The following is a 23,674-nucleotide window of genomic DNA, read 5'->3' as shown; positions in this document are numbered from 1 at the left end:
TTCTGAACAAATCTAAAAGTAATTTGGTAAAACATAGCAGTTGATAATATGATTTATCAATCGACTTTAAACTCCAATAAACTCCACTTCTGGCATGCTTTGACATACTTTTGAAGACGAAGCCGAGGACTCTTAAGGTTCAACGTCTTTGGGTGAGCCGCACATCCGATGACGCATATTGTGAAATTTTCTGAGAAAACCACCACTGCATTGTGTGAATAACTACATGAATATCAGACATCAGACGGAGTTATTGCTGTTGATTTGGGAATCAAATACGTAATTCACACACTGACTTACAGGCGGGCGTCAGCTTTTGTCCGCTAGCTGTTCACATTCTGCAAATACGGCTAGATCAAGTCCGTATACTAGCGACACCTGAAACTGGCGATGTCTCTTGATTCAAAAGCTTTTTCGACCCCCAGTCGCTCAAATGATCTACTGCGACTATCTGCCAATAGCCCTGATGTGCCTGCAAAAGTTGTCGATCTTCCATTTGAGAAGATTTTGTGGTCTGAATCCGATCGACGACGCGACACTGCTCAGCTCTTTGATAGCCTACAAAATCCCAAAATAGTAGAAGGCCAATCTAAAAAGCTGATTGCAAGAGTAAAGCATTCTGAGTTTGATCTGCCTCATTCGAATTACAAGGTCCACGGATGGAAGATTGCAGACTGGGAATATGTGAAGGGAAATCTTCTAACTCTTGCCCGTGGACTTTTCTCTATAGTAACCGAGAGTGACTCCAAAGAGGGGTCATCTATGGAGATAGTTGTCAGAGGCTACGATAAGTTTTTTAATATCGGTGAAACCGCCGAATCTAAGGTATGATATAACTGGTATTATCATGATTACGAAAGCCGAGCTGATCTTTGATTTGAATGAAGTGGCCATGGATCGAACAAAACACCAAGCCTCCCTATTATCTCACTCAGAAAGAGAACGGATGCATAATATTTATTTCTGGGTTACCAGACGGGAATCTTTTAGTCTGCAGCAAACACTCGACGGGTTCTCGTAGTGATTCCTCCGTTACTCATTCCGAAATTGGAGAACGCTGGATTGAGAAACACCTTGCCAAAACAAGATTTACAAAACAAGACCTTGCTGCGACTTTGCGAAGCCTCAATTGTACTGCCGTTGCCGAATTGTGTGATGATTCATTCGAGGAGCATATTTTAGAGTACCAAGGTGAACGTGCTGGTCTTTACTTGCACGGTTTGAATTTGAATTTACCTCAATTCGTTACTTATCCCTTTGAATCTGTTTGTCAGTTTGCCGAAATATTTGGTTTGAAACCCACAAAATTTACAGTTATAAAAAGCTATACCAGGCTTAGGAGCTTTCTAGACGAATGTGCAGAAACTGGTGCTTGGGAAGGCTGTGACGTGGAAGGATTTGTTGTTCGATCTAAGGCTTTGCGACCCAATACTAGGGATGCTGTGGATTATTTTTTCAAATATAAATTTGAAGAGCCATATCTAATGTATCGTGGCTGGCGTGAAGCGACGAAACGTATGCTCACTGCCAAACCCGTTGTTATCAAAAAACATAAGAAAATTACAGAAGAGTATCTCAAATTTGCGCGGAGTTATTTCAGAGGCAGAAATGATATTGCTGAACAATATTTGGCTAATCACGGAATTATCACTGCACGAGACAAATTTCTGAAGAGCTATGGTAAGGCGGGAGCACAGATTATTAAAGATGAAGAGGCCGAAGATGAAAGTGAGGTTCAGCTAAGATACGATGATGACGATTCAGTGTTGATCTCTTCCAAAAGCTTGAATGGTAATGGTTTATCAGACTCAGATTATAAATATGTGATTGTGCCTGTTGCTACAATTGGCTGCGGAAAGACTACTCTGTCTTTAGTTTTAGAAAAGCTCTTTGGATGGGGTCATATTCAAAATGACAATATTGCCAGAGCCAAAGGAGGTACAGGTAGAAGATTCTGCGAAGCGCTAAAAGAATCCTTGCTCACAAGGACATTGACAATTGCAGATCGGAATAATCATATGAGACGCGAGCGAGAGCAAATTTATCATGATATGAACGAGATAATGCCTAACGAGGACATTCGATATATTGCATTACATTTTGTTCATGATGGACCCGCAGGTATGCAAGCAGTACGCGAAGTGACCTTGCAGAGAGTGCTAGCGCGCGGTGACAATCATCAGACAATAAAGTCCTTGACTGATGGGGAGAAAAAGACGGCTGGTATAATGAATGGATTTCTGAATCGCTTCCAAGCCGTCGATATGACAAGGGAACCAGATAAAGATATATTTGATTTAGTCATCAATCTTCAAGTGGATAAATCGCTGAAGAATAATCTGGATCGTATTATCTCCACAATTGCCGATAAATATTCATTTCTTGTACCCGAAAGGCCTAGTGATCAAGAGATTGATGATGCTATTTCATATGCTCTAAATTATGTGCCACCTTTGAGAAATCCAAAGCTGATTCAGAACAAAGCTCAGACAAAGAAGCAGAGGCAGAAAGTTCCTATTCAAAAGATAGAAAATTTGCCTAAGACGTCAAAGAAGAAAAAGATCAACTATATTGCTCTGAAAATTCCAGAGCCTCAAAATTTTGCAACTACTATCCGTGAGTTATTGACCAGACATGCTGCAGATCTGACAATATTTAATAAACTGATGGATTCAGATCGAATTCAGAGCCAGTTTCATGTCACTATTATGCATGTCACCGCTGCTGTCGAAAACCCGGACTTATGGGAGTTCTATGTTGAAGGCTCAAAGTCAGGACAGCTTGAGAAGTTACGAGCGGATGTGGTGCTTAACTCTTTAATTTGGAATGACAGAGTCATGTGTGCCAAAGTCAACATTATGCCTTATACGATAGATACTGATCAGGGTCCCGCGACATTACGCTTACAGGGTCGGCAGGTATTCCATATCACGATAGGCACTGTCGATAGCTCAATCAAACCGGCAGAGGCCTATTTCTTGCTCAAAGCTCTCGAGTCGGGCGAGGAAAGAGAAGTTCAGGTTTGCGATGTTAGCGATGATGACATAATATTTTTCGATTTGACACCAGTGCCGTGTTCATGAAATATTATGAATGCTGCGATGGTTAGGTATATTGTCTGCATGGTAACATTCTGCAGGGATATGGCTTCCAAGCTACATTTATAGTGATGTCTCTACTATGCTCCCGTATCTCGTGACGTTAGGGTTTGAATAGAAAAATGGTAAACAATTTATAATAATAGAATAACACTAAACTCTGCTATGCTCTCATACGAAGGAAGAGAAAAAAATGTACAAAAAAAACAAAAATCAATGAAAGGACTTCACACAAATGAAATAATCATAGAAATGATACTACTACTCAACAACCATGGTAATGATATGAAATCAAACGAATCCAAATCCTTCGGTACCTTCAGTGATAGCCAGTAACAGAGATGTTCGCAAAGATTCGTAAGAATCGTATTCTGGCATGTCTAGCTGATTGTAACATGTGTGCTGAAGATAATGTTAGTCATATACAGCCAATAGAAACTAAAGATCACAATTGGCAACTTACCGACGACGGAAGACGTTCCTTGCGACCATAATCTCTATGAATACTGAACCTGGAGACGCCATTCATACCCTCCAGCTCAGCAAATCCATTCAATGGCACCTTACTGGTACCGGTGACAAACTAAAGAAACGTTAATATAATCTCTTTCCCTCAAATCGAGAGAACCAAGAAACTGAGACTTACCTGTAGCAACTTAGCACGTTCTTCCAGATCGAAAGATCTTACAGCTCGCCAGAACCATTGAATTTGCGGTGACGAAGCCGAATAATTGTGATAGACTGTATTATTTCGCCAGTCGTCAATATCAATATCAGGCAATCCTGAGATGAGAAGCTCGAGCTCTTTCTCGTTAAAAATTGAGATCAGATCTGCAGGCACGATATCGTAGAATCCTATTTATACGTAACGTTAGCATATCAAACTTATTTCGGTAGGTCAACAGTAGAAAACATACCCTTCAAGAAGCTATCCAATTGTTCTTCAACACTCGTCAAGAGTCTGTATCCAACAACAAGGCGCACGTATTCAGCCTTATTCTCCTCTGTGACAGCGATGTCGCGACCATTTGGAATCAAGTCAATAATCTTCTTGTCTCCATAGTCATCAGCCTCAAGCGACATCGTCTCAGTGATAACGTCTGTTATATCATTTTCTAGCATCCATACAAGAGACTTGTAATATTCTAGATCAAGATTCTCCATGTCCTTCAGGGAAACATGTCTTCCCAGAATGCGTTTATACACTGCCCGGCTGAAATGACAATCAAGAACACGACCTTCATACAAGGCCTTCCCTATAATTCTACCGATGAATTTGAAAAATAGGAGATGCTCAGGGTTGACTCCAGATGTTCTATTGGGGTGGAAAGTAGTTCTGTCAGAAGCAACGGGAGTGAACAGCGCATAATCGGCATTGAACATCTGTCTTGCCAAGACCTGGAACCATTCACGAGTTACTCCACCTGCGTCGACACCTTCTTCACCATGAAAGCGGATGTTCAACTTCGAAAACTTGATTTCGTCTCCGTTCTTGAAGTACAGAGCTTTGTAGGAGTCCAGGAAAACCTGATCACGTCTGACGTTGATAATCAGCGGTCGATGAATGAGCGAATTCTGTGCCCGTAAATGAAGCTGTCTATAAAAGAAATTTCTCTTGTTGTCAAAATCAAGAACCTTCGGGTTCTTCACTAGAATAGAGAACGATCCACTCATGAGCTTTGGGTTATTTCGTACCATCTGATTGAGAATCTTGCGGTGCTCATCCGTGAATCGATAAAAAAGATGGGGCTTTCTCTCATTTTCTGGTACTTGGAGCGAATCGACTCTAGCAACATTAGAAGTAACATTAGGTATCACTTGTGTCTGCGGCATCTCCTCGGTCTCTTTGATGATCTCGCGCTTGCAGACAACCATGAAAGCCTCGATTAAAGGAAGAAGTACGGTGGCAACGTGAAGCATATCAGAGCGCTCTTGAATCTCATGCAAACAGTTTCCTAAAGCATCCCATAAGGAACCAAATTCCAGGCTCGCATATAGCTCAATTAAAGCATCACCAGATCCAGTCCTATCTTCAGAGTCGCTATCGCGACTAGAATCGAATAGATAGTCAACAGCAGTTAAGACGCGCAACAATTTGGCTTGGTCGGAACTGGCCGGTGAAAAGCGAGACAATGCCATTCCTTGCACCTCAGAGCCTGTATTGGCCGATCGAATCAGCTCTGAAAGCTCCTTTAATCCCAGAGGCAGAGCCTGACCCAGCTCCTGGGCCTGGCGAATAAGCTCTCTGCCAAAGGTATCCATCGCGCCAGGAATGGCAGACAAATTTTGCATGGCAGCCAAAGTTTGCTGAAGAGTACGATTAGGGCACTCCCTCGCAGTCAGAATGTTGACCAGCAAGCATAAATTGTGCTCCGGAATAACGGGTGGTGACAACTTTCGATGCTGTGCAGGCTGAACTTCCGCCGATTCGCCAGTTACAGCTCGCGTTTCAGACAGCTCGGCGTTATCGCCAACAGATTCTCCATTAGATACATTAACAGATGGTTCTTCTAAAGCTTTTCCACCTTCCTTTGCATCGGCATCATTTGGCTTTTCAGAATTCTTTCTAATCAACACTTGGAGAGGTCGCGTAACTTCCTGCAAAAGTGTTGAGATCATATCCATCAATACAGAACTGTCACGAATCATTGATCGATCTAATAGAGAGAGTAAAGTATTTATCGGATACTTTGCACCCTCAGCTAATGGCATATCTTTCGTCTTTCCTTTCCGACTCATACTCCTCTTAAGCCCAATTGGGCTTTCATGCTCTATCAAAAAGTATGTTGCCAATTGACGATTAGTTTTGATAACATACTCAAGTGCTCCCAAGCAATGTTGTGCTAACTGTAAAGGCGATATTTCAATTGAACCGTGCGTTGCCGACATCATGTTGCCGCTCTTCGCAGGAGTTGCTGGTGATTTAGAAGCCGAGCCTGCTTTTGTTGGTGTGTTAAGGTTTGTCAGCTGCTGTGGTCGAGCGCGGGCAGTAATCTGACTAAAGCAGCGCTCAACGGAAGCTATATCCATGCTTCCGTCGTGCAAAATAGAAAGAATCATGTTGAATAGCTCCGAACGACTCTGTTTATTAGCCGTTACACTGACCAGCATCTCTAATAAAGGATTGCGCTGTGTGTTGTTCTGCGGTAGATAGAGTAGTCGAACAAGCGATGCAACTCCCGAACGATCCACGAGCTGGATTCCATTTCTGTTGCGAGTTGGCTTGTGCGTTTCTTCGACGGGGTTCTCTGATCGAGGCAAATTACGCAAAGGGTGAAGACGAGAAGTCGGGATATCAATCTCCAAGTAATCCCGCATGGCGTGGATATTGTGCCTCCGTTGTATTTCATGAGCCTCTTCAGCAATATTCTGTGGCAAATGAGCCAGCACTTCTTCGTCCTGTTCTGCCAAAATAGTCTGTCGTAAAGCGGGATCAAGAGATGCCAAAAATGACGCATAATCAATATCAGGCAGCGCTGATTCGGCCTCTGCTCCCGATGTAGTAGATACTGCCTCACGCTGCTCTCGCTCTCGCGACGCACGACGCCTCTCATTGGCTTCTTGTTGGAGTAACTCTTCTCTAATGTTGGCAGGCAATGCAGCAAGAAACTCAGCTTCAATCTCAGATTCAGGGGCAGGGCCACCAATAGCGGAAGACTGCGCCTCCCGAAGATGCGCAGTCAGTACTTCCTCACGCATATCCTCCGGTAAAGCCTCCAAGAACTCTGGATCTATACCGGAACCAGTAATATCAACTTCACGCCCGCCAACTGTAACTATTACTCTCTCAGTCGACGCATCCGCTCCTTCACCAGATCCGGCATCGGATGCTGCATCTTCAGCTAGTTCGACTCCATCCATTTCATTTTCTTTGGACTCGTCATTAGCCTCCAAGACAGGTTCTAAAACTTCATCGGCAACAGGTTCAGCTTCTGCTGGCGCCAACTGCTCTGGCTCTGCAGACTCGGCGTTGGCTTCAGCCTCAGCAGCAAGCCTTTCAGCTTCCAGTTTTTCTTTTTCTTGACGCTCTTTCTCAGCTTGCTCTCTTTCGGCTTTGCGCTTCGCTGTCTCATAGTCCTTTCGATCTTGCTCTTCTTTGAGCGAAACAGGAATCAAAACGTTTAGAATATGATTCAGAACATTCAATGCTTTGTCGTTTCCAATGGTAGTAAAAAGCATTCGCGCTTCCTCCTGCCAGCGAGCAACCGTTGACTTAGGAACTAATGCTCCTATACAATTCCATGGATCGTCTCTGGCGGGTCGATTCGTCCTGGAGTTATGCATATCGAACATAGCATCTAGATCATGTGGAAGAATGTCGTTTCCAGTATAAATTGTCGGTACTGAATGATGCGCATCCTGACGTATAACATGCTGAAACATGTTATTCAAAACTTGCAGATCACGCAAATCGCCTTCAGATGGTATGTTGTGTCTCGTAGACTGAAGTACAGCGCGATAAATACCTTCGGGAGCTGAATTTCCAGATCTCCCTAAAGAAGGAGTAATTTCCTCAGTCGGAGGCTGAACAAGCAGTGGATTGGTTGTAGTATCTACATCAGTCCAGCCTGTATACAAAAATTAGTATATACCTAAAAGCAACACATAATCGAAACATACCAGTAGAACGGGAACCGGAATTCACAAAAATGTGATTTCCTCGTCTGAAGTTATCATCATAATTCAACACCTCTTCAAGGTCCCATCCATCCTGATGCGAAGCACGCATATCATCAAATCCTTCTAATTCTGGCAGAAAAGATTCGATAGAAGCTTCCCCGTCTATATCGTCGTCTTCTTCTTCATCTTCTTCTTCCATTGCTCCATCTTGTTCCTCATCGATGTCGTCTCCAAGTCCTCTAGCATATTCGCCAACGGCGCCAGTATCAATCTCATCTTCTTCTCCGTCAATCATATCTTGCCATTCAGGGACCTCCTCGTAATCTCCTAGAACACTGCTTCCTTCTTCATCCACATCGATATCGTCATCACTTTCTTGTTCATCCTCATCGTCATCACTTTCCTCATCCTCATCATCCAGCTCATCATCAATATCTTCGTCATGGATATGATCATGATCAAGCTCTCCTGATACAACTATCTCGACCTATTGATAGAATTAGCATGTTCCATATAATGCATGTTTTTTGGAACGTAATACTCACATCCATGCCGCCGTCGTCTTCGTCTCCTTCACCCTCATCAGATGATAAATCGGAGTCATCATCAGGATCGTCATAATCCATCTCCTCGTCGACATATTCAATGACTTCGTCATCAACCGAATCTTCCTCATCATCATCGGAGTGAGGCTCGTCGTCGTCATCTTCTTCGTCGAACTCCATCTCATCCCCTTGATCATCGATATCACTCCCTTCCGAACCCTCTTCATCGTAATCCATGCCTTCTTGCACTTCAAACATTCCCAGGGCAGAGTTTGTGAAAAAGTTGGGAGTGTCTTCGCGGTAGTCCTCTGGACCCGAATCGGTCGAGAAGTAATCTTCTTCATTGGCTTCGTTCGGTTTCATCATAGCCAACACATCCGACAGCTCAATTGACGTGCGTGATAATTTTGCAAGAGGTTTCAAAAGTACACGGATGACCTTTTGTGAGCCTGGGAAATTTAGGTCAACTTCATTCAAGGCACTGGTTAAGGCGCCTACGAAATTTTTCTCAAACATAATTTTGGCAATGGAGTTATCGTTGCTGTCGCGTTGCATGGCACCGGTCTTTGATGAGCCAGCTATATGACCTCGGCTATTTAGAAATCTGCTGCAGAGAGAGCCCAGGTTGACGAGTCTTCCGTAGCGGACGCCAAGTGGCTCGGTAGATGAAGACACATCCTTGAACGCACGCAATGTAGCGTCGAACACAAATTTTCGAATATGAAGTATTGTTAAGTCTTCATCTTCCTTGGTTTCATTATCTTGGTTATACTCGCCGGTGCTCGATATCAATGCATACAAAAGACGAGAAGTCATATTGGAGATAAGTGCTCTCTTCTTCTGCGCAATGTCTTCCGACAAAAATAAACTAGATGTAGAAAGAAGCTCATTCAAAAAATAGTTTAAGATAGCCAGGCGAGGTTTCGAAGGAGTGCTAGCAACTTGGCCGCGTCTGGAGTAGCTTATGAGTTCAAGCTTACACTGATTATAACAAGATAGAAGTTCCGTAATCGCCTCAAGCAGATATGCACGACTCAAGAACTGTGGATGCTTCTCTGGATTAAATTCCACTTTTTGACTAGTTTCTGTGGATATCAAGGACGAAGCAGTCTGTTCACCAGAAGTGACAGTCTCTGCGGCCACTTGAGGCGGATCTTCTTTCGTAGCCAATAGCTCATTCAACAGAAAATGCATCACCCCAGTATTTTTCTCGATCGACAAAACACGAGCGGGGCCAGGAAGCTCAGAAGGTTTAATATCTATCATTTCTTCGTCTTCCGGTTTCTTAGCGTCGGCTTCTGTTACGCTTTCATCCAATTTCACTGTCGCGTCTTCAGCTGTCAGAGAAGGAACAGGAGCACGCTTGTCGAGAGACTTAAGAGTGATACTCTGTTGACGCATAGAAGGTGTCTCAGGAGCGCCAATGAGCTTGCACATCTTGTTGGTAACTTTGACAAATATTTCCGGGTTTCGAAGAACGGCCTGGTAGTTTCCACGAATGAATGACGGCACATCAGCTGGTCTCTGCTGCCTTGCCTGTGTGAAATAGGTCCTAATTTCTATCGCCATCAGCGTTTCTAATGTTTCGGGATCGTCAACTACATGACGAAGTAAAGTGCTGATATAGCTTTGAATACGAAGCCTACCGTCTCCATGAAGCGGTTGAATCGAAGTCAGAAGTGAAGCAATAGCACCTTGTTCAAATGCCTTTACTGCAAAGCTGTGGGACCTAGTAAGGATAATCAACACGCGGGCTACTGCCGCAGCATTGGACTCCGTCTTGGTAGCAGGTAGCTTCAAAATAGCAGCGAACAAAGCCTCGCGCACCGTCATCGGTACTTGATCAAGTTCCACAATAGGACCTTCTAGATTATTCTCCAATAATACTGGTCTAGGCTGTTCAGCATCAGAAAGAATTTTCTCCACAATCAAGAGTACATCTGGCAACCAGCTTTCTGAATTACCAGGGTCTCGTTCTATCAAACTGATAAACAGATCCCATCGCTTTTGCAGCTCTCCGGCAGCTGCAACAAAAAACAAATCTGACTGAATCAATAACCCCAACAAGTGACAGTTGGTCTTCACTTGAGCAGCATAATTATCCTCAGACACATCAAGCGATTCCAAAAACTCCAATATTCCGGTAACCGCACCGCGTCGAGCGTCTCCGCTGAACAGCTTACCGCCATACGCCGCCATCAACAAGTTTGAAATCTCAAACACAACACCAGTATGAGAGTTCAAAGCTTGCAAGGAACGTGCGAGTAAATCTTTGCGAATTTCCTCTCGCATTTCATTCAGGTCGGAGACATAGATCATCGGCTTTGAGGGTTGATCATCCACGGAAGTAAGTTGTACAGTTTTTCCTCTCGGGACTTCTCTAGCTGTTTCGGAAGTGGTAGCCTCTACCATCGGCGTATCCGAGTCGTCATGGTTTGGCTCTTCAATCTCATGATATGTCACAGGAACAGTAGCAGACGACGTACTCTCAACAGCAGGCGTTGTAGAGCTTAGCGGATCACCAAGCTCCTCCTGCTCCAAAGATCCTAAACGTGAAAGAGGAGTGTCGCTCACAGTCGAAGTGCGATCTGCGATGCTGGCATTTGTGGCTCTCGTCGAAACAGCCACTTCTTGGCGAGCTGACTCGCTAGAAACTAGCTCATCTTCTCCACCATCCGCCGCAGACTCTGTGACTTCGATTGGTCGACTGAAACCAAGTTCTAAGAATGAAGTAGGTCTAAAAGAATAGTCGTCTTTGAAAGAATCTGACGTTAACTGGTCTGATGTCCATCTCCTGCCCTCATCTTTTGACAAGCAACCTGTCTCGCCTTCAGCATTCATTATAGAGGTCAGAATGCCAATAAGCATCTTTAAAATTGGGGTCGAAACTGTTTTAAGTTCTTTAGACTCCCAAAGTTTACGAATGACAGGTAAGACAGAGGCTCGTAGCTCGACAAGAAATTGGGCCGAGTTAAAATAATCAGACCGGTCCCGATCGCGCTCTTTTGAAGATAAACTGCTTGTCTGAGAAGACTCAATAACTGACTTTGTGTTGACCAAAGCCGAAAAAACTTGCAGTACAACAACATCACCAAACGTCATCGCTTGTTTAGACAGTAAAGACTTATCGCCTTCTTCGGCCGGAGGTGTGTTGTTCATTTCGTACCACAATCCTTCGAGAATTCTGATCAAAACCTCAATGCCTCCTTTGCGCTTGAAGCAAATGACTGTCACAGTTTGGAGAGTAGGTGCTCCAACGCGTTGATCTAAAAAAAAATTAGTATCGTTTGATAGTCGTCCAAGTCAAAATCGCAGAACGCACCATCAAATAATATGTTGCGGCTAGATGAAAGTAACAAGAGCCAGTATGCAAACTTGTCTCGCGTATCTTCAAATGATTCTAAATGAAGTTAATACCTTAGCTATATAACAGAAAACCTAAACTTTTGTCGCCGTACCTAGTCTCTCAAAATCTAGTCCCGCAATTAATACTGTAGCCACTTGATCCGCGACAGCGAATCCGAATCTTTTTTGATTGGTATCAGGAACTCTACGAGCTAGAGCCCATTTCGAAATGCCTAAACGGATAGTTAGCAAATGCCTCTGACTGCAACGCGGTAAACATACCAATGAATATTTTGCTGATAGAACTCGGAATCTGGCTCATCATATATCGAGCAATCTTCACATTTTTGTACTGATTGTCCGTAACATCAATCTTCGCCTCTGCTTCAGCAATTTCGGCGCGTCTTTCAGACTCGCTAAGTTTTCCTCGTTGATCATCGGCCGCAACTACCCTGCTAGCATCTCTCCATTCGTCAGAAAGACTCTTTGTGATACAAATGTCCTCCCATATGCAGTTCCGCTGCAGCTTGCCTAATTCCTCCAGCAAATTTGTACATTCGCTAACGGTTACAAAAGGCTGAATCATTGGCAAAGTCGATTTTGCATGAGGATATACAGTATGCATGTACATCTGAGACACAATAAGAACAAGACCGTGAGCGCTATTCAATGCCTTTATAAAATGCGTCGCATTCTCATCTTCTCGAGTAAGGAAAGTAAAAAAAGACTCGCTCTTGTTGAACTCCAGAAACTGCTTAATACGCTTCATGGCAGAAGCTGTTGCTTTCAATATTGTAGACATGGTCCAAAAACCATCAATTTCTGAAAGCAATCTGAAAACGCGCGAAAGAGTAATCGCAGGAGTTCGCAAAGCGAAGTCATACGGTAGGCTAGGCAAATTAAAGAATTCGAGCAAATATTTGACTCCATCTCGCTTTGAAAATTCCTTCGTGTTCGCCGCGTTCTGAAACAAAGATTCCAAAAATCTAGAATAACAATCGATTAATGCTAGGATATCAGAATTTGAATCCTGAACCACAAGTTCGTCGTCCGCTTCCGTTTGTACAGCGTCAGATCCGACAGAAAAAAAACGTGCACCGCCTTTCATCGTCTCTCCTTCGGCACAGATATCCTTACCAACTGAGACAATTTCCGTAAGAATTTGTTCCTTAAGTGTCGGATGATGACGAATAAGCTCATCAAATGCGCCAGCAAGGTTTCCAGGAACGTTGGTCAGCGACATAAGCTGAGCTCGATCTTTGTTCTTGAAAACCTGAAAGAAATTTTTGATAGCCCCTGTCTTTCGCACAAGTTCCAGACCAGAGTTATTCAAGCATATAGCACCGATAGCATGCGGGACAACAGTGGATTTAGTCATCTGAATCAGCTGCGGAATGGCATCTAGAAACACTTGAGGCAAATTTGACTCGTTGATTATAGTGTACGACGTAGGCTCGTTATGGATAAAAGTCGACATCATTTCAACCGCAGAAAATACTACAGTAGCGCCAAATATCTGCGAATTGGAGATTATCGTTTTCATAGACTCCAACAACGATGTTTCCACTAAATTCCGCATGCGATCAGCATTACCAGCTGACTGCATCATACCGAGAAGCAAGCTGAAAAGTGATTTCAGTAGATGAGCACGCGTGTAATCCATCTTGTAATCGACGAGAACAGACTGTTCAACGTCCATTACGTTATTCAAATCAAACGCTACTTCGTCTGCAATTCGCTTAACGATGATATCTAGTCCACCTTCTTGCACAAATTCCACAAATGCAACCTGCGCGGTCATGACCATATGCTGCACAACAACAATAATCATTGACATGGTGCTTAAATCATTAGTCTTTATGCGAATAAGTTGGATTAATACAGGCATGACTCCGGCATTGACTAGTACTTGTGCAGAATGCCCACTTGCAGAAAGAACCTGAATAAGGTAAAGCAAACGATCACTGAAATAGCAATCAATTATTTCGCCTTGCTCCAGCTCCTTCGCCAATTGACGTATGATGTACAACAAGACGCCATGATTCACGTTGGCGCTCAAGGAAGATAAAATCTCATTATGCTTAGAGCGGTGCACGGACAACGCCTGTAAGGCTTCAATAGTGATGGTACGCAATGGCACAGGGACGTTGTTATCTGGATGAATAAGATCGCACAATGATGGCACTAAAGAAGGATTCAAGGCAAAAAGTCGATTCTGAATCACGGTCTCAGGAACCACATATGTCAAAAACTCGATTGATAGACACCTCACTGCGGTCAATTGCCGGCGCATTTCTACTCCAGTCACACCGCCTGTAAAAGACTTTGCAGTGCGTGCTTTCAAGAATGCATCGACCAGAAAGTCTTTAGGTATTTCCATCACTCGCTCCAAAATATTATCTATCGACAAACGTTTAATTTCCGCAGACGGGATAGAGAGCGACAGCATTCCATCATTAACCGCAGAAGAATGTCTCTCAGCTTCTGAAGACTTTTGTGGCGTGAATGGTGAATGAGTAGAGGGATGGAATCCTAGCGTCTCTGACTGTGCTAAACCAGAAGAGGCAGTGATGTAATATTGTAAATTGAGTGCCGACCATCCAGCTGACCACTCAGTCTTCTTTTCATCAACCAAATCGTAGAGTGATACTTTCTCCAATACATCTAGCGGATTAGCCGGCGGAAAAGCGTTCGCAAGCTTGAACATCTTCTCCTGACTAATGGTGAATACTGACGAGCGACCCGAATTTGCTTGAGCATATCGATGCGCAAGACGAGCGCAAACTTTTAAATTCGCAATCAAGATTGAAAGTGAATTTGTATACAACAGACTCGAAAGATACTGCAAAAAAAAAGCCCTGTTAGTTTGGCCGATATTCTGGATGAGCATAGGCGAGAATCTTTAAAAAACACATACCGATCCACTAGCATACAGGCTTCTGTGCGAGCAATGCTCTAAAAGTAACGCAGTAAAATCCAGTATAGCCGTTAGCTTCCGATCTTCATCAGCCGGAAATATGTAGGCAGTGGGCTGACCGGATCGTAAGCCGCTGACACTGACGGCCTGCTCTAGGATCTCATCAAATCGGTTGAGCACTGCAATCCAGTGATGCAGGTCACCGCGAGGCTGGTTCCAAGCAAATCCAAACTCGTCGATATGTTGGGCCAAATTTTCCGGCGGGCATGTTTCCAAGGTGGATATAAAGTTCTTCAACGACGGTGGCTACAGAACAGGGAGTATTAGATTTGCAGTCGTAATCAAAATCGATAACCTTTCCGAAAGAAAAAAATTGCACAAATCGCCGATATATATCGGCCGCAAAAATTTTCAACGGACCTGAGAGATGAAAATATGAGAAGACATACCATGTGCGCCAATCGCTTCGCTGCAGATGGACTCTTTTTGATTCTCATTGTGCACCCTGTAATTCTGCAGAGAATACTTTGCTTTTTTGCAGAATCTGCATAAAACCTGATTACAGATCAAAAAGTCCTCTCCAAATAAAATATACTGCGATATTAGTCAAACAAAAACAAATCTGTGAAGGTGTTAGTTAAGGACCAAAAACTCACAGGCGTACTTGAAGATCACTCCGCCAGATCCGGTGACAAACAAGACGATACTTGCTTAGAAATACAATAGAATTTAACCTACCCCTACACCAGTAATTACCAAATAAATATCAACGTCGAAGCTGTTGGGCAGTCGTAATTGATAAGGACACTTGTACAGGTTCTGCGAAGGAATAACGATCAAAACGCGTGCCTTGTACGAAAGGCGCGTAAGATATATCTTGGGTTGGGGTTGTAGAATACCTGATGCATCAGCTCTAGTTACAGTGTTATATACCGAGAAGTTCATAGATTTATGCTGTTCGCTCAGCTACAATAGTAATAGATGTTTAGTACGTATTAAAACAAAGTCGTGCGAATAGCTAATGCTCAGCTCACACCTATAAAAACGCTTTGCTTATTTGACTGGATGTGCATAATGCATAATCTTGTAAATATGATCAATAATTCATATTTGCTGCCATGGCACATCATAACGCTCGAGTCGTAACCTTTTAGAAGACCAAAGACAAGATCTCCACCTAAACTTAATGCAAAAAACCCAGAGATCCAATCTTTACAAACAAAATCATTAGCCATAAACCTAACGTGACACTTTCACTCCAGCTCCTTTATGCGAATTTAAAATCAATTAATCGTCCAATTCAATGGGCTTTATAGCTTTAGATAAATCAGGTTGCGAAGATGTCAACAAAGACCTTTGTGAATTGTAGATCGCACGTTCTTGGCCAGGTGGAGGAGCCTGTGTATAGTGCGGAGGTTGTTGGAATCCTTTGGTTGAAGAAACATAGATCGATCCAAGAATGAGTACACAAATGAAGCCCTAAGGAGAAAAGATTAGCCACTATCTCAGCAACACAGATAAATTGAATAGAACGGAACATACCATGCTCTTGTAAGAAAGTCTCTCTATAAAGCTATTTAAAATATCTGCAATAGTCTCGGCACTGACACTTGCTCGTCCGACATCGGAGGGATCACGATCCATGCATTTTTGCCAGCTAGAGCACGCCGCCTCAGTGTAAGGGGTCCGCGTATCAGGTGCGCAGCGATTCTCAAGATAATTTTTAGTACACAAAGCAATTTCAATTGCTGCTTTGTGTGTATATTCCTCCACTTTATGACCAACCTCGCTGCGAACCATCAAAACAAATGTCATAATCAAGTAGAGCATCACGAGCACCAAAAAGACATTGAAAATTAATTGCAAATACTGAGCGAATACAAATGGCAAATTGTCGTGACTAGATAAGACTGAAAGAAGTGAGCCCTCGTTTGCAACAAAACCTACAGAATCAGATGATATTGTCCGTGACCCCTTTCTAGGAGACCCAAATCTCATACCAGAAGATGCCTTCCTGGGAGATCTCATTACAGTAGTCTTTTTCACTACAACTCGGTCAGACCATTCAGAGTCATCACTATCAAAAAGTTCATCATCGTCTTCGTGATCAGAATTTTGGGTGTATCTTGATCTCCTCTTACTACTTTTCTTAGACGGCGAAAGCTTTCTGGAAAACAGTTTCGACAGAGGACTACTACCCGACGAATTCCGACGCACCGCTTTCATAAACTTTTCAGATAGCGATAAGCTGTTCTCCTTATTTTCTTCGTTTGACACATTAGACTTTTCTTTCTCGTCGCCATGTTTTCTATGAGTTGGAGTCTGTGTCGGTGTGGCACCGGCAGAGAGCATAACAACATCCTCATCCATTGGACTGCCAGCTGAATATCCTTCTTCGTTTCGCAACTGGTTTCCCCTGTCCATTAAAGGACTCGCAGCCGGCTGGTTGTCAAACGGAGTGAACTGAGAGCGGGTCCCGTTTGTGCGAGCAGTGAAGAACGGCGTCATTTGTGGTTGCAAGTTTTGCGGTGTCATAGACGGAGTAAACGAACTTGAGCCGCCCGGATATCGAGCAGGAGTTGAAAAAGATCCCGTCATTTTAAATGGAGAGTTGACGTCAACTGGTCCTGATCCGTTATAGGCGAAATCCATAGGACTTTCGTGTCCACGATATGTTTGCCGCTGTACAGGCGAGTAATCCATCTCCATCATGATTTGTGCAGCCTGTTGGCAGATCAAAACAGAACAAAGCAGCAATATCCTCTACACAGGTATGAGCACAAGAAAAAAAAAAAAAAAGGATCCTATCTCTGGCTAGTACTGCGTGAGGTATGAAGTAAAGTGAACGACGGTTGACAGTGTTTACTTCTGTCTATTTTGATTCTTGCGAGTTACGCGCGATCCAGAGCCTAACCCTAGTCATTTTCGTGCTGAGATATTCGCAAGAGTAGCTGAAGCACAGTCACATATTGCGTAATGTTGATAGACACTAGCAAATGGTGCAGTTATGCGCAAATGTGATTACGATAGTCTGACAAATTTATCATTTACATAATCACCTGCTCTGATTTAACAGAATCCAGCGATGAAATACAGCTTAAGGCTGAAAAAAGTAGAGACTGGGAGAAATATGAGCGTAACGTAAATCAGAAAACAAATAAAAATACATGTAGTAATACAAGGTGCTTAGCGGATTGCAAGTGTAACTACAAACATTGAACAAGTCATAAACAAACAGTGCCATAAATGGACAACAACTCAACAAGGTCTGCAGAATACAAATAGAGACAGTATGATCCAATTTTGCGTTAAGCAGCGCCAAGCAAACAAGAAGCGCAAACATTGTTATGAAATAAAAAATCACCCACCAATCAAGTAAGCATATGACCACAAAATAAGACAGAGAACACCCAGGCCCAAAAAGTACATAGAGATAAAAACCACAGAAGAGGAAGACGCAGAGATCAATAAGAAAGCGCCATAAAGAAGGGGGGGACCAAGATCTGCCGTATACTCTGAAGAATTGGCCATATTTTTAGTCTGAACTCTTGAAAAAATCAAAGAGCTAAATTCTTAGCGTGCCTTCTCGGGCAAAGGCTCTTCCTTTCCTATATCAGAGAGGGACACGGCAGCATTGTTGTGCTGCTCGTGAATATTGCTGTCGTGCATAAAATCAAGTTGTCGACGCGCGTAGACGGCAGGTGGAGTTGGTACACCCCCACCTCCAACGCCGGGCTGCTCAATGAGACGAGACTGAAGAGCAAGAATGTAGTCTCTGAGCTGAACATTTTCGGCGCGCAAACCGTCAATAATGGCTTTCGAGGCCTTGAGCTCGTCAAACTTGGCCTCGAGGTCTTTGATGTAGCATTCCTTGCGCTGTCTGAAGGCGCGCTGGGCAGCTCTGTTCTGAGCAGCACGCTTCGACGTCGAGAGCTGTCTTCCATGACGAGAGCTCTCGCCGACAAGCGGAACGCTTTCTGAGGGCGACTTAGAGTCAGACTGGGCGCTGGGGGAGATGGGCTGGGCGGTCGCGGCGGTCGCGGCGAGCGGCGAGGCGACGCCGGTGGCGGGGACTGCGGTTGGCAAAGTTTGCTGCTCGTCGGACATTGAAATAGAGTCTGTAGGAAGTATCGGCTCTTCCATAAAGCGGTGGAGGTGGGACGAGGAGAGCGTTGAAGGGGGGGCTAAGGCCGGTCTCGGGGAGGCTGATGATGAAGATTGTGCGGATGATGAGAAGAGAAGGGAGGGCCAGTTATGTAATATTTGTCACCGACCAAAAATTAAGCCCCAATCCTAATTTAGAGTTAAGTACAGCCAAGCCGATGCACGCCATTTCCGGGCAATCCGTTCCACGTCGAGAAAAAATAATGAAGCACGATGAGTGAGGAAAGATATAAGTTTAAGAACAGGTTTCTAGTGACTGACACGCTTATTATTCGGCGGTGAGAAATACTGAACGGAGCAATATTCGGGGCATTTTTGCAGTCTCTTGCGTGCTGTAGTTTACGCAGTGTCGGCTGTCCGGCCCAAGCAACAGTAACGTCAGTAGTAGTTCTATCGGTCAATCTCAAACCTACTCGTTGCATTTGCTTTTCAGTCCAACTCAAATTGTAGACCAATTGATTTGTCTGCTGTTGACCCACCATTGCTATCAGCATTTGTCTTGATCATCAACTAACACGAGAACGGCCTCATCCGCCTTAATTCTGACTACGAGCTGGTTTGTTGACTGCGGCTGTATCGTGCGCCGCATACTGTGGGGCTTTGTGGTATGCTGACATCAGCCTGAATAATCACACTCCGCAAATTGCAAGTCATCTTCGGATTGGCAGTTGCGGTTCTGCGGTGTACATCGACCTGCTAGTTCTAGAAGATGCACAATATACAGATAAACGCCATATTTTATGTTTTTTTACTGATGATATATCTACAATGGCGCGTCACTTTGTAGAACTGCTTACTTGCTATGCTCGGGCTTGTTTACGGGTGCTGCACGTACGTGCTATATTCAGTAGTCTGTAAACACTCGCTAGCCCATCTTGTACATGTGCTTCGTCTCAAACCCAGCGACGGCAACAGCATCTGATCGCACAAGCAATCACCCATTTAATTAGTTACTGTCCACACTTCTAGTTGGTTTAGAAGGCCTTTATACTATGGCGGATACTATTCAATCGTTCGAGGTCGTCTTACTACCTCCCTTGGCGTCTATCTCTACCCTTTGTCGTTCTCTTCCGTTGGCAGCCATGCCTTCTCTGCTGCAGCCATACTTGCGTCGTCATATTAAAAAGACGGATTACTTATTAGAGGCTCTACCTACCGAAGATCTGTCTCAGTATATCTACAACAACTTTGGCATAAGTTCGTATGTCTTCCCTGGCATCAAGCTTTCCGGTGCTGGCTGTGAACTTACCGATATTGCGTTTGGCTCAGGAGCCATGTTACGTCCACCAAAGCCTTGCGATTTTGAATTTATCAAAAATAATGTATTGACTAACGGACGCGTCTACATTTGTCCTATTGGACCTCGTGAAGAGAAAAAATGGCACGGGGTTTCTCGGTCGGCTGCCATGGATCAGATACTTGCTGTACAAAAAGCACAAGAGACTCCTATCCGCTTTTTTGCGTCTATGCCTTGCGTAACAAATAATTCCTCAACTGCTGACGAGCCCAAAAGAATGAGTTCCGGCAACTGCAGCGATGAATCAAGCACCCCTTCCAAAAAGTCAGTCACTTTTGCCGCATCGGCGTCCAATTCAGATCCTTCGAATCCTTGTTCTAGCGAACAAAAAGCAGCGCCGTCTTTGAAGACGTGCTCTGATATTCGTCAACGTCGCTCTCCACGTTTTAGACAGATAAAGAGGGAGACATCGCAACTTGCATCTCTGGCTAGACAGCTTCAATTTCAAACCCCTGAAAGTCTCTCTTCAGCGATTTCCGAGCAGACAGCTAGTGCTGAATTGCCGACCCTATTTTCGTCCACGAAGGTCAATGATTCTCTTACACTAATTGATCCGGAAACCGAGTTTGACTCTTCTAGCACTAGCAAGACTTCTGAGACTCCTTCTCCAACCTGGCGCTCACATAACCCTCGGTTACACGCCAATTTGAAATGCAGAGACATTGTACCCTCACCAATCAAATCAAACGACTCGCAAGCAGATTCTTGTTTGGTCGTGGATGCGGATTATTCAGAAATGTCAGCCTTTGGCAGCACGCCTACCTCTGTACGCGATCGATCTTATTCCGAGATAGTACTTGATCCCCTCCCAGTTGAAAAACTCAATATGCAGACTCTGAAAACTGCATCAAACAAGAGCCCCGTTGATGGTTTACGTATTGAGTATTTTAGTAACGAACTAGACCAAAATTGTGATGCTAAACACCGATTGTCACAAAGCGGACATATTTCTGGAAATACCAAACGATACAAGTGTATCCACAGTCTTTACGATACTAATTCCCCGATGCTTCTTCCTGAGCAGCACGTTGATTTAAGACACCATTCTAGTGGCTGCGCTGAAGATACTGCAGATTCTAGTGATGACAAGCATCAAATGTCCATGAGCGACTTTTTTTCAATATCCAAGTTTGCTTGCTAATACCCGCTGCTATACCCTAACTTATTCTAATTTTTACTCGGTTTACGGGTATCTTGATGTTTTGATTCTTGAGCTTATACGTGGCTTGACTATAGCGTTAGTAGTATATATTTGTCGGTTGTTTGCTTCTTTTAAGTCAAGCATCTAACAGATATTTTCATTGCATTCATGAATAAACAAAAGATAGCTTTTCGTAACTGTTAAATCTCATGTTTTGTCAAATTTACTCAAATCTCGCGTTCTCGCACAACAGTCTGGCCGCCTTTCTCCAAGTCTTCAATGACCTCTACCTCCCCGTCATACACCTCCGCCTCATCTCTGGCAACCAAAAGGCCCATTTCATTAAGCACAAATCCTTTCTTGCGCTGTTCCCATCTTGTCCAGTACGCGAGATTCAGGACACCGACTATTTGAGCACCAGTCATACCAGCCGACATTTTGTATGATGCATAGCCTTTATACTCTGGGGCATGAGCGGCAGGGTAGGCGACTACCGGTAGCCATGCAAGAATTGCATTTGTACTTTTCGTGACAGTTAGTTTCTATATCAGTACATTTAATCACAAAAAAAAATGTACTCACAAAGTATCAGCTGCTGCAGTTAATGCACCACGCAATTCAGTACTCTCTTGAAAAACCTCGGTAGCCCATACAAGAGTCAACGGCTGTGAGGCCGAGTTTGCGAATAATAAGAAAAAAGCCGCCATTTTAGCTCCAAATGAAATGTTCCAAATAGACAACATAATTAAACCTGCCAATGGTGGGACAACAGAGAGCAGAATCAAAGGCCACCTTATACGTGTCCAATCTGATATCCACGAAAATGCAAAGCCGTACACTATAGATATCGCATTGCCACCCGTTGGAATGATATTTATCATCTGCACAGAGTATTTTCCTGAAGCTTTCAACCACAAATTGAAATAACTATTTGCACCGTTTATAGCCGGAGTACTAAATGCCATTATAAACGCGTAAATTTTCCACGACGAGAAAATTTTCAACCATCCTTTGGTTGTCAATTTTTTGGGTGGTTTGCGCCCTGCTTTATTAACGCGCAATAAAGCAAGCTCTCGGTCCCTCGGTGTCAAATAGGTTGCCCTTGTAGTATGCGGAAAATCAGGCAATGCGAAGACGCCAAACAGTCCAATAGGAATAGAAATAACACCATCAAAAATAAAAAGCCATCTCCATCCGGCAAGTCCACCGACGCCATTCATTGAAGTGTATAGTCCTGCTTGAATATATCCGGAAAACATTGCTGCCATTTGACTTGCAAGCTCAAAAGTGACCATTCTTTTACCTAATTCGTCTGGCATGTACCAGCTGCCAATCAGCCAAGAAAGGCTAGGAAATAGTCCAGCCTCTGCAACACCAATAATCTACAATTGTCAATTCACATTCTCTTAGATGCTAAAAAAAATAGAAAAAAAACTCACTGCGCGACACACGTAAATCAAAGTAGGGCTTTTTGCTCCTGCCATCGCCATCACAAAAATGGTCCAAAGCAATGTGCAGAATGGAATGAAATACGATGGACGGATTCGATTCATGATCAACTGAGCAGGGATAGCTCCCGCCATATATCCGATGGTAAATGAAGTTGACATATAATTGTACTCGTTTCCCATAACATTCAGCTTGAAAGATCAGTTAGCTTATATCCGCTTTAGAAATCAATCTAGTCTGCACGATACTCACGTCCTCCTTCATTCCGCTGACATACGCGTTGCTAATATTGCTTGTATCCAAACTTTTGACAATATAGGCAAGAATTCCATACAAAAATAAAAAAATATCTAGTTTGAAAACCAGGCTTCTTTCATGAGGCTCTTTTCCAAATGTATCCCAGATCTTACCGAGATGCCTCATCGTTTTGGATGGAACATAATTTTCATCATAATACGAAATCTCAAATTTCTTATAATTCTTATCGGGAAAAGTTTTATCAGCAGCAGAAGATGATTCCACTGCAGCGATCTCTTCGACAGTCATTGTCATGTCACCAATAGTCAAAGGGGCTGTCGATACACTTGACTCTGTAAAGGACGTATGGATCCTATAGGATTTGAGGATCTCCAGGTATTAGAGTGCAGTGACCGCAAATTTCTTTCAGACAGATAAAGGGTCTGCCAAATTATTTAAACAAAGCCGATGGAAAAGGCATCCGAGACACAATCTCGGATCGTTCGTCGAAGATAAAATGATTCGTGTACATGCCGACCGTGCCAGTCGTTAAATAGCAGAAAGGGGCTAGGCGAGATAACGGTAGGTTTAAAGACAAAGTTGATAACAGCTATAGTCCGTTTAGTCAGTCTGCCACTATCGAAAATACGATACATAGCGGATATCGGCCCGCTAGGTGTGCTTCAGAAGGTTGATCACTCTCCATAGATGCTCAACCTCCCTCTATTTCAGAAGTTACCGCACATAGTTAGATACGGAATAAAACCCGTAACTACTTCAATGATAAGAATTAACTAGAAAAGACTAAGCAGTAAATCGAATCCCAAATGGCGACTATACTCGATACAGATACAGGAATAC

The 23,674-nt window shown here is 43.5% G+C and overlaps 7 protein-coding genes across 7 annotated transcripts; 2 read left to right on the top strand and 5 right to left on the bottom strand.

Annotated features, from left to right (window-relative positions):
* The first annotated feature begins 121 nt into the window (after positions 1-121).
* On the top strand, positions 122-3,533 carry V2V93DRAFT_130094 (RNA ligase-domain-containing protein). Its single transcript, XM_066906804.1, has 2 exons — positions 122-825; positions 888-3,533. Exons 1-2 carry the CDS (start codon positions 391-393, stop codon positions 3,081-3,083), a joined length of 2,631 nt encoding a protein of 876 aa, XP_066768117.1. The 5' UTR covers positions 122-390; the 3' UTR covers positions 3,084-3,533.
* V2V93DRAFT_343036 (uncharacterized protein) lies at positions 3,209-15,347 on the bottom strand. The gene is made up of 12 exons (XM_066907842.1): positions 15,264-15,347; positions 14,975-15,147; positions 14,526-14,831; positions 11,891-14,450; positions 11,722-11,841; positions 11,586-11,663; positions 8,264-11,529; positions 7,719-8,205; positions 4,016-7,666; positions 3,745-3,953; positions 3,562-3,681; positions 3,209-3,500 (listed from the first exon to the last, which is right to left on the bottom strand). Exons 2-12 carry the CDS (start codon positions 15,020-15,022, stop codon positions 3,390-3,392), a joined length of 10,956 nt encoding a protein of 3,651 aa, XP_066768116.1. The 5' UTR covers positions 15,023-15,147; positions 15,264-15,347; the 3' UTR covers positions 3,209-3,389.
* A 465-nt stretch (positions 15,348-15,812) lies between these two features.
* On the bottom strand, positions 15,813-17,237 carry V2V93DRAFT_320994 (Di-sulfide bridge nucleocytoplasmic transport domain-containing protein; the record flags this gene model as incomplete). The annotated part of the gene is made up of 2 exons (XM_066907343.1): positions 15,813-16,004; positions 16,068-17,237. The coding sequence occupies 2 exons, from the start codon at positions 17,235-17,237 to the stop codon at positions 15,813-15,815; spliced, it is 1,362 nt and encodes a 453-aa protein (XP_066768115.1).
* A 270-nt stretch (positions 17,238-17,507) lies between these two features.
* On the bottom strand, positions 17,508-17,983 carry V2V93DRAFT_130056 (uncharacterized protein). The gene has a single exon (XM_066906803.1). The coding sequence runs from the start codon at positions 17,866-17,868 to the stop codon at positions 17,623-17,625; it is 246 nt and encodes an 81-aa protein (XP_066768114.1). The 5' UTR covers positions 17,869-17,983; the 3' UTR covers positions 17,508-17,622.
* A 115-nt stretch (positions 17,984-18,098) lies between these two features.
* On the bottom strand, positions 18,099-18,632 carry V2V93DRAFT_390035 (uncharacterized protein; the record flags this gene model as incomplete). The annotated part of the gene is made up of 2 exons (XM_066912385.1): positions 18,099-18,524; positions 18,585-18,632. The coding sequence occupies 2 exons, from the start codon at positions 18,630-18,632 to the stop codon at positions 18,099-18,101; spliced, it is 474 nt and encodes a 157-aa protein (XP_066768113.1).
* A 977-nt stretch (positions 18,633-19,609) lies between these two features.
* Positions 19,610-21,440, top strand: V2V93DRAFT_364715 (uncharacterized protein). Its single transcript, XM_066908908.1, has one exon. It carries the CDS (start codon positions 19,682-19,684, stop codon positions 21,125-21,127), a length of 1,446 nt encoding a protein of 481 aa, XP_066768112.1. The 5' UTR covers positions 19,610-19,681; the 3' UTR covers positions 21,128-21,440.
* V2V93DRAFT_129567 (major facilitator superfamily domain-containing protein) lies at positions 21,241-23,467 on the bottom strand. Its single transcript, XM_066906801.1, has 4 exons — positions 22,829-23,467; positions 22,567-22,767; positions 21,710-22,509; positions 21,241-21,649 (listed from the first exon to the last, which is right to left on the bottom strand). Exons 1-4 carry the CDS (start codon positions 23,126-23,128, stop codon positions 21,355-21,357), a joined length of 1,596 nt encoding a protein of 531 aa, XP_066768111.1. The 5' UTR covers positions 23,129-23,467; the 3' UTR covers positions 21,241-21,354.
* Between the last annotated feature and the right edge of the window lie 207 nt (positions 23,468-23,674).

Source organism: Kockiozyma suomiensis, assembly GCF_038497685.1.
Source record: "Kockiozyma suomiensis strain NRRL Y-17356 unplaced genomic scaffold V2V93scaffold_2, whole genome shotgun sequence".
Taxonomy (NCBI): domain Eukaryota; kingdom Fungi; phylum Ascomycota; class Lipomycetes; order Lipomycetales; family Lipomycetaceae; genus Kockiozyma; species Kockiozyma suomiensis.
This window is presented reverse-complemented; position numbering and strand designations above follow the sequence as displayed.